We start from the raw sequence: 10000 nt of genomic DNA, 5'->3' as shown, positions 1-10000 counted from the left end.
CAGTGGGCATGAAAGCACCACGCCATCCACTGAAGACACTGCACATTGCAGCACTGAGATGATGAGCCTCCAGCTGTTGAAGTGGCATCGTTCAAAGACTTTGTGGTCATACAAAAGAGTCACAGGGGTGTAAAGACATCCAGAGCCAAGACAGTACCATATTTACAAAGAAGCTCAGAAAACCTTCTTTATGATGAACATTTAAAACACAAAAAATGAACAGAATAATGCAGCCACCTCCTACAAATGCAGGGGCTGCTTCATAAACCACAGCTCAGATGATGATCCGAAAGCTTCTGAAGCGTGGATCAGATGCAGCAACTGTGTAAGGCCTGCTACCATGAGTCTTGTGCAGAAGAGGATGGGATATATGAATGGGTTTATGATGTTGATGGTGATAATCGATAAACTGAAGGGTGGAAAAAGAGCATAATTTGAGAACAAGAACACAGAATGACAGAATATACGATTTCTGAAAACACCCGTCATTTATTCAGTCACAACAGTCTAGTGGTGTTCAAATAAAATGTGTGTTGAGATAAAAAGTGGTGTTAGAATAACAAGGATTAATGACTAAGGTCCACGAGTGAGTTGCTGACATTATGCACATGCGTGTGTGTCACCGAGGACTTGAACGAGCCTGAGCTCTTTAATAACCAAATATGCTTATGACTAGTTTTATTAAATATAGAAAAACCGGAACTTTCTATATACTTTAGACATGCAGAACATACCCGTGTTTGTGCATCAACGTGTGCTGTAATTGCGAAACTCTTAGGAAACGTATCCAAGATGTAGGCTACTATATTGGTCTGTTGTATCCGGCGTGAAGGATCAGCGAATGAAACTGACCACAGATATCAATTAACTTATGTGAATGAAAGGCAATAATCAGCAATAGGCATTCACACAAATAACTTTATTTGAATGTTTCGTTGATATAACATGACACTGAGTTGTTAGAAAAGAAATGTATAGTGATATAATTGCGTGATGACTTAAGGAACCGATGAATATTTTTTTAACCGGTTCATTGAAACGATCTGTCCAGAAGAACTTGTTTGACGAAATCAATCGGACTTTGCATCACTAATGTATGGGTATGTTTGTTTCTTCTGTTTCTGGTTGTGTCATCAATGCACCCTGCAGGAAGTGGCATGTTGGAGCTGCATTCTTTGTCCTGTATAAAGCTTTCAGTGCATGCTAGAGCCAACAGGCCGATGCCAAGCAAGGTATCTGGGCATGCTCATAACTTTTCACAGAATAATCGCAAGCCTTTTTCCCTGTGAGTGCTTGATGGGTTCAGTCCGGTCTATTTCTTGAACATTCCTATCATGGGAGCTACTTTTTGTTGTGCTTTGCCAGGACCTTAATAGTCATGTCTTGGCCCACACATTTTCTGCATCATGGTGGTGTTCGAAGGTCACAAAACCATTGCCACGAGAGAGGTCGGTTCTTCTGTCTTTGCACACTTGTGCTCTTGTTTGGTCACATCTGAGTGCAGATTATTCACAAGCAATGACCTAGGTTCATCAGAGCTGCTCTCCCTGGGCTCAGTCTGCTCTTTGACTTTAGGTTCGTCGTTCCCATCACAGACCTCTCTGCGCAGCTGGAGTTCCCCAAAGTCTGAGAGGGTATCATATATGGCAAACCTATCTTTGTGTCTTGCCAGGACCTTAACAGTCATGTACTGGGCCCATGTGATGTGCACAGGTTTGCCCATGGGCTCCAAAAAATTCAGAGCCACTAGGGCATTTTCTGCATCATGGCGCTGTTCAAAAGACTGGTCCGTTCTTCTGTCTCTGCACACTTTAACAGAACGCATGGGTCCGAATGGCTGGAATACTGTATGCAGCACTTGTTCAGTCACATCTGATGATGCTCTTTTGGTTGACCGTTATCCTCATCTGAAGACCAATTGTAGGACGTTGCCATTTTGATTGTCCTTCAAAGAAGATTCTTTTCTAAAAGCTATTAGTATAAAGCACAAATACCGAGTAGATGCTAGTCAGGTCAAGCTAATGGTGTAAACTGACTGCTCTGAACATTCTGAATATTGATCACATCACAGAAGCTAATGATGTAAACTGACTGCTCTGAACATTCTGAATTCTGATCACATCACAGGTCATGTGACATCCAGAGTTCCATCATTCAACAGTAAAACACAACTAAGGTGATTTTAGGGTCATAATATAATAAATGATAGCAATATAAATTAAAAGAGCAGAGGTGTAAAGAGTACATGAAAACCATACTTGAGTAAAAGTACAGATTCCTTACAGCGAAAATTACTCCACTGCAAGTTACAAGTCACCAATTTCAAAACAGCTTCAGTAAAGAGTCTTAGAGTATCTGATTTTAACAGTACTTGAGTATTTTACTCATACTGAATGTAGGCTCAAAGATGCACTAATCAAAGAGACATGCCAGTGAAAAACTGTAACGTTGAACACCTCTGAAATTAATTACATTTACTCAAATGCTTTACACCTCTGGAAAAGAGAAACTTTGGTATTAGTTTTGACAATCCGGCTAGGGCTTTTATTTTGAAATTAACACCGGAAGTAAAACCCTCTTTCGTAGTCGTTTCCGCCTTCACATTGTGCGCAGTTAGCTTAGCTGTTGATCGCGTTTCACTTCGTGCAACGTAAAGGACTTCAACCCGAAGGTTGAGAAGAAGAAAAAAATGTAAGTAGCAACACAGTGCATTCGAATGGCAGATATGATATTATACCACTTGTGTTGTAATTACAGACTATAATAAACCCGAGCTGCAGAATTAACTTACACCTATTAGAGAAAGGTTGCTGTGAAGGCCTTGTCGTGCACGTTTAGTCCCGTGCTTTTTTTTTTTTTTTTTTAGCTTTTTATCATCCCATTTCGTCCTTGTGTTGTGTTTAACGCGGCTGTTTTCTTGGATTTAAACTTGTATGCTTCGCCTAAATAAAGTATTTACACATTTTCGCGGTTAATATAAGATTACTGTCCTAATATGAGATTACATTTATCATCGTAGCATCAGATTGACGCTCAGCTTTCGTTATTTAAAGCTGTAAAAGGCGTCGTTTTGACGTGTTTTGTGGGATATTTCTTCAGCACTTGAAAGGCTCCTGTCCAACGCGTTTTCTGCATTTCTTTCATCTGCTCTGAATCTGGACAGTAGTGCCATTGCCATGTCTACACAATTGTATTGAATTCATATTCTGCATAATGTTTAATAAGCCCCAGATTCCAGTTCTGACTTGCACTGTGCTGATATATTCTCTTTACTAATGCATATAATTTCAAACTAACTTAATTAGTCTGGTTAAGTAATGCCTTAAAACATTCAAATCTTTACAGCTGTAGCTATTTTAATGTGTTTATATCTTTCCACCATCTTTTCTGGTCTTATTATATCAGTTTGCATTGCATTACTGCTCAGAAAGACTTTAAAGTCTCTACTGACCCATTAGAAGCAAGTACCAGGACTATACTTTTTATAATTAGAGTTGTCACAAATATAATTGTGAGTTATGAGTTTGGTTTAAAGCAATGTTATTTACTCCTCTTAGTAATTTAATGTTGTTGTTTTTTTAGGTTGTGTTTTTAATTACCTTTTTCACCAATCAAAATATAGTGCCTGCTGTTTTTGATTGTTCCTGTACATGTGAAACTTTTTCATTCATGCATACGGTCCATCAAAACTTATGCTTTCTCTGTGTTAAGCGGTTCAGTTTTTTATTGCACCATTTTTAACAATTCCATTATTTGATGTTCATTTAAATTTGGTCTATTTTTGGTGTTTTGGCCACACAATAGCCATTGGTTTGGTACTGATACTTGTCAGCCTGTTTTACAAGACACACTTTTCTCATTTCAGCTTTCCATAAACCGAGATGGCACTCTTTTGAATAAAATAATACAAATAAATAGCTTGTCAAGTGAGACACCATTATGCCCATATTTTTTCCATTTTGGATGATTTTTTTTATTTGGGCTTTTCCATTATAAACACTACAGTTTCAAGTCTCAGTTAATGTGTGTAAAATTTCACTTTTCTTTGGATGAATATACATATCTTGTTCAGAAAACCCTGCGCTCTCTTTGCACCCTCATTTGTTTCACTTGAGCCCGACTATTGGCTTTGTTATCGAGACCTGTTGATTCCAAATTATTTTTGCATTTAAGCGCAAAAGTTGATTAGTTTTATTTCAGTTAAATTTGTTTCCATTCATGGATTTCTGATTTGTAGTTTTTGGTCATGCAATACAACTTAGAGGCATGAACACTATCTCCCTGGTTTCTCCTGCCCAAGAAACTGCAATGCTTACCCTGTCTTTCCCATCCACATTTAAGGATCTAAAATTGATTCAGGCTCTGTTTTCCTTCAAAACTCTATTGTACTATTGCTCTTCATGGTACCTTTAAATCTTCATTTTATGGTCTATTTGGTCAGTGTACCAAACTGTCCATTTGTACCTCTGTCATTTGTAAATAATTGTGACTTCTGTTACTTGCATTGTATGGATTTGTGGAGCTCACTGTCTTGCTTTCCTATGCCACTGCTAACCATTTCGCGAGCATGCTAGAAATCATTGCTCCATTGTGTTTCTGCAGACCTGTTTCATTCTGGAGGAGCTCTCTTTACTCGATCCAGGCTTAAATCGACGGATTGTCTTTCTGGGGACTTTTTGATTCGCTTTGTTCCTCTCTTTTTCCACTCGTCCAGAGCGCCGTCATGTCCCAGAAACTGACCGGTGATGATGCTCAGAAAGGCTTTGCTGTTGGCCGTGGGCTTTTGGCAGCCGCAGAGACTTTGAACTTTAGTATGGGCGAGATGCACTCGGACCCCTACGGCTCGTCTTCCCAGTGTCATGGCATGTCTGGTTTGGGTGGAGGGGAGGGAAAAGACCACGACTCTCAGCTGTCCCGCCGAGCGGGCAGCCACATTAGCAATACCATGAAACTGTTCGCCAGCCTAGGCCTGTCGCCCACCGATTTGGACGCGCTGGCGCAGGTTCCAGAGGAGAACATCAGCGTAGAGACCTTACCCCATCTTATCATGCAACTTAAGAACCGCAAGATGGAAGCCGGCCGCCGCATGTCTGGCAATATGTCAACCGTTTCTTCTGAGACTTCGTACAGAGGCAGCCGAGACGACTGGGGCAGCTCGCAGGGCGGAAGATTGGACCGTTCCGGAGGGCAGGCTCAAAGCCGCTCACAAGGCGACTTCGGTTATACTTCCATGGAAGAAACGTCTGGTCGTGGATACGACGTGTTAGATTACAGCAGCGGTAGCGGCAGAGACCGCCAGTATTCTGATCTTTCCCATGACTCCTACCGCAGCCTTGGCATGTCAACTTCATCGGCATCTGACGACATGTTCATGCAGAGAAGGATGGGCACCCCGTCTCAGGGAAAAGTGCAGGATTTCTTGGGAGTCATGCCCCTCATGTTTCCCCATGTGTGCTCCCTTTGTGATTTTGATGTGCACTCTGTCATGGTGAGTAATTCAAGCCGCTTGACCTCTGCACACACACTTCCTTGTTCTTGAGTCCTGCTTATTGAAGAAGACCCTCTTTAAACATAATTTGTTGCATTTAAATCAGCACCTCTTAGTTTTGCTTAGTATGAAGTTGGTGTACAAAAAATGTAACATCTAGTATGAACTTGTTAGTTGTATTACTGACTCTTGGTCTTTATGCTTGGCTCAAGTTAGGACAGATAGTATGCAGAGCTTATTTCAGATCCATTCCAGTACTCATTTGTCGTTCGCAGCTTGTCAAGTTAGCTCTGAGCCAGATGTCAAGCCTTGAACTGTTTAGATCTCACAGCTAATTCACTGTCACGTACAAGCAATGCTGTTTCAATATATTAAGGGTTTTTTCATCCTTTCCTGTGTTTGTGAAGGAATGGACTCAACACACGAATGGGATTCGTCACTCTGAAAACCGCAAAGTCCTTCTGCAAATGTAAGTGGACTCTTTTGTGAAAATTAATAAACTGTTAATTCACACGTGTCATTTAGAAACAAGACTAAATTTGGCCTCCATTAGGTGCAGTTCCACTTTGGGTCTTTCGGATCAGATGTTATACAGAAATTTATGTAAAAATCTAATTTGTTCTTCTGCATAATCACTTTCCTTGAAGTGACAGTATTTTTGGGTGAACAAATCTTTAAATGAACCCCCTGGTGTTGTTACGTTATGGTTTTTAAAAAAAAATTTCTTCAGAGGGAAGGTATTCATAGGTGACAGTTTTGGCAAAACAATAATCATGGACATGATTAGAAAAGGTTAAATGGTCCTGAAAATAATAGACACAATCGGATTGTTTGCGGTCAAAAATGACCGCATTGGATGTGAATGGGAACCTCAAATTTAGAACATAACTTAGATTTTAAATGTTTGCAGTTTTAGAGTAAAACCTGTTTTGGAGAATGTCTCTTTCATATAAAAATTTTAAATAGTATTTCTGTGCATTTTTCATAATAAGAAACTTAAACTTTTCGTATTAATAATTTTAAACATCTAGTTTTTTGACTTTTTTCACATCAGCAATAATCTGCCAAGTGTATTCTTTAAAAAGAGACCAAACTTAAGTCGGTGCTGCAAAGCATTCAATAGTTATGACAGTTTAAGTTGGAAATTTCATTTTTTAGGTCTATGCTCAAAAAGTGGTTAACAGGTAATAAATGGATCATGTTATTGAAGTAAAAAAAAGGACATTTTTTACTGCCACGCAAACACCACCAGAGGGTTAAAAGAAATTCAGTTTGTCACCATGAATCAAAGTTGGCCCCTCTAAATTGTTTAATGAAGATGAGTCTTTTATTAACCTTTTAGTTATTTCAATGCAGTCTTCAGCCTACTTTTAATATAAAAGTACAGTTGAAATACAGATATAAAGAACATGACTGTTTATTTTTTTTTAAATGTAACCTCAGAGATGATTATCGTATATGAGATCCTGTAATTCTAGTGCATTAAAAAGTTACCATGTAGGACTTCTAGACATGATTGCTAACTTTTGCTCTTGCAGTCTTTGAAACTGAATTTGTCATTCAAGTGTTCAACATTTAGAGCTCAGCCATTCCAAAGGACCTGAAAACTGTTTCCTATTGTTTTATAGGTACCCGGACTGGGATCCTCAATTGCCCTCTAGTCGCAAGTATGTTACAAGTTGTTTTTCAAACACTTCTTTCATAAGTATGATGCATCCTGCTTTTTATGAATAAAATAGTTGTTTTAGAGCATTAAAAATAAATTCCTCTCAGGTCGACATCCCTTTCCCTGGACACGAAGAGTCGTTCGGATGGCTTGTTGGGGGCAGCTCCAATTGGTGCCGGTCTACAAAGAACAGGGATGAGCTCCAACTGGGGTAATAAATCTGTGAGAGGATGTAGTCTGGTCTAAAACAATTACTTTCCACAGCAGACATCCTTTCTGCTATATGTCTACAAGCAAATCTTCTTGCTGAATCAGCAATGCACTTTCATTCTGTGTCCTTAAAGGGGTCATATGATGCTGCTAAACATGTGGGGTGTGTTAGAACGAGCCGTTTTAGGTAGGTGTGGCTGACTCTTGACGTTTATAAAGAATATCTCTTCGGATTTGAGACTTTAGTCTTTGCAACTTTACAGATCTTCTTTATGCACCAAGAGCTTGTAACACTCCAAAGAGAAAGGAAAAATTGAAATCGCATCATATGACCCCTTTAAGAGCAATCTGGATTGTATTTGTCTTCCTGTGGGTTTCACAGTTTAACAAAAAAAAAAACAATACAGTGAACTTGAAGATGACAAACACTTTTCTTTTGATGCACGGGCTAATTTTTAAAAAATCAATCTCAAATTTTAAATCACTTTTTTTCAGGATCTGATTCCAGTATGGGAATGACAAGTAAAATGACTTCGTATTCAACACCACTACCCAAGGTAATAATGTACTGAAAGTTTTGTTAAAATGCTAAAGGTGCTGTATGTAATTTGACTGCGTTAAAGCATAAAAATACCATATGTTTGCAGATATTTAGGTACCATATAATGTTCACATACTTGATTCTCCGAAAGACAACGCTACAGTCCGTTATTCTAATTCGAAATGTACGTTCTGTCTCAGAATGTCTGTTTTTGTTTTGGTCTGTGTGACTCCGCCCACTGCCAGTTTACCCAATAGTATTTTGACACCCCGGGTTGCCAGTTGGCGGAAAACACAGCGTATTGCAGCAATGGAAGCCAGCAAACAAACTGAGTCAGAGATCGCAGATTCTACCCGACCTAAAAAGCCTCGGCATCCATCTAAGAAGCTCTGTGATCATAGGAATATTAAAATGTGGATACATCAACTCATCAACTTACAGTTTAAGGCTCGTTGCATTTTGCTGTCACTTGCATTTGTGCCTCTTGCTTGTCCTCAATCTGGCAACCTACTTGAACGTTGAATCTGAAGAGGAGGGGCGGGAGAAACAAACTGTCTCCAATATTTTGAATTTGGACTCCATTACCCATTTTAGCTGCTATCTGTCAATTATTACATACTGCACCTTTAAAATCAGTCCATCAGTTCTGTTGCACTGAAAATGCTCCCTCAATTAATATACTGATATATATAATTTAGATGTTTTTGGGATCTTTTGATTAAGTTGATGGTTATCTTGGTGCTTGTACACTCATAAATGTTTTTATTTTAGATAAGAAGTAGGGTGGTCGTGGCAAAATACGAAAGGAAACCGATGTCACCAAACAGCCTGTTTGCCTTGGCAAAACCCTTTGGCACCATCTGTGAACATCTAATACTGAATAACAAGGTAGTTCCTGTACATATATGAACACTCATTCAAGATCAAAAGTCATGACAATGTCATTTTACCTCAGTTTGGAATGTCCGTAATTGGTACCTGATTTGAGTACATAATGGCATAAAGTTTATTTATTTATTAATGTGTTTTTCAAAGGCTTTCCTGGAGATGCAGACTCATGAGGAGGCTTTGGCCATGGCTAATTATTACCAGCGCAAACCCGCCATTTTGCATGGGAAAGAGATACACATTTATTTGTCAAAGGAACTGATGGCAATCAAGGTAAGAATGTTTCTTTTAAGAGTGAAAAGAAGTTAAGTAAATCAACCAATCAGCTCAATTAATCTTATTTGCTTTATCAATAAAGAAAAGTGGAAGGCCGGACAGAGAAACTAGGCCCGTGAAGAGAGGAGTCAGCCAGGTGGTGTTTTTCTCCAATTTACCACGAGGTGGTGAGAAGAAAATGGAGCTCCTCACAATAGCTGGTAGATTTGGCACGGTTGAGAAACATCTCTTTCTAAACGATGAGGTAAGATACATATGCAGCATGCATCTCTCAAATATATCCTGTTTCATGGATCTCTTTTAGGGATGGGTAAAACTAAAAATTATCCCCGTATTTTTTTTACGGCCTTTGCAGTAATTTGTTTTTATAACAAAGGAACATCATTTTAAAACAGAGTCAACAAAAACTACATTCATATCGTTTAACATTGATATTCTGCATTTGGCAGATGCCTTTTTCAAAACGACTTGCATTCAAAGGTACACATTTTATCGGATCATGCATTATGCTCTACTGTTTGAACTACAGAAATCATAGCTCAAACAGTAAAATCAAACAGCTCAAAAAACAAGTAAAATACTGTAAACATCTAGTTGAAAATAATTCAGGCATTTTCTCCACACTGTTTTGTGCATTGCCTTCATTTGGTGAACGGAAAAAATATAACTTAGTCATATGTGCCAATATAACCGTAAATAGTAATAAATGGCAGTGATCATGTGCATATTTTTACTGAAATATTTGAATTGCAGTTGTCACACGGACTTTTGTGAACTTATTTTGAGTGATGCTAACAAATCAGAATTTGAAACTGATTTATAGTCTACAGAAAACTCAGTGAGGCCATATTTGGCTTAATTTGCAGAACTACCAAATTTTGCTATAAGTTTGATTGCATCATATAATAATTGCTGTTAACTCTTTCCCCAC

The 10000-nt window shown here is 38.7% G+C and overlaps 1 protein-coding gene across 1 annotated transcript in view; it reads left to right on the top strand.

Annotated features, from left to right (window-relative positions):
* Positions 1-2591: 2591 nt before the first annotated feature.
* Positions 2592-10000, top strand: part of LOC107756709 (matrin-3-like) — a 15563-nt gene continuing 8154 nt past the window's right edge. The window contains exons 1-9 of the mRNA XM_016573925.1: positions 2592-2691; positions 4603-5488; positions 5896-5957; positions 7117-7155; positions 7262-7365; positions 7860-7921; positions 8677-8793; positions 8941-9066; positions 9152-9313. Coding sequence (XP_016429411.1) covers positions 4724-5488; positions 5896-5957; positions 7117-7155; positions 7262-7365; positions 7860-7921; positions 8677-8793; positions 8941-9066; positions 9152-9313 — 1437 coding nt within the window. The 5' untranslated portion in view covers positions 2592-2691; positions 4603-4723. The remainder of the gene's footprint in view (positions 2692-4602; positions 5489-5895; positions 5958-7116; positions 7156-7261; positions 7366-7859; positions 7922-8676; positions 8794-8940; positions 9067-9151; positions 9314-10000) is intronic.

The sequence above is a fragment of the Sinocyclocheilus rhinocerous genome, unplaced genomic scaffold (genome assembly GCF_001515625.1).
Source record: "Sinocyclocheilus rhinocerous isolate Xijiao unplaced genomic scaffold, SAMN03320098_v1.1 scaffold892, whole genome shotgun sequence".
NCBI classification, from domain to species: Eukaryota; Metazoa; Chordata; class Actinopteri; order Cypriniformes; family Cyprinidae; genus Sinocyclocheilus; species Sinocyclocheilus rhinocerous.
Note: the sequence above shows the minus strand (reverse complement) of the source record. Positions and strands in the feature narration are given on the sequence as shown.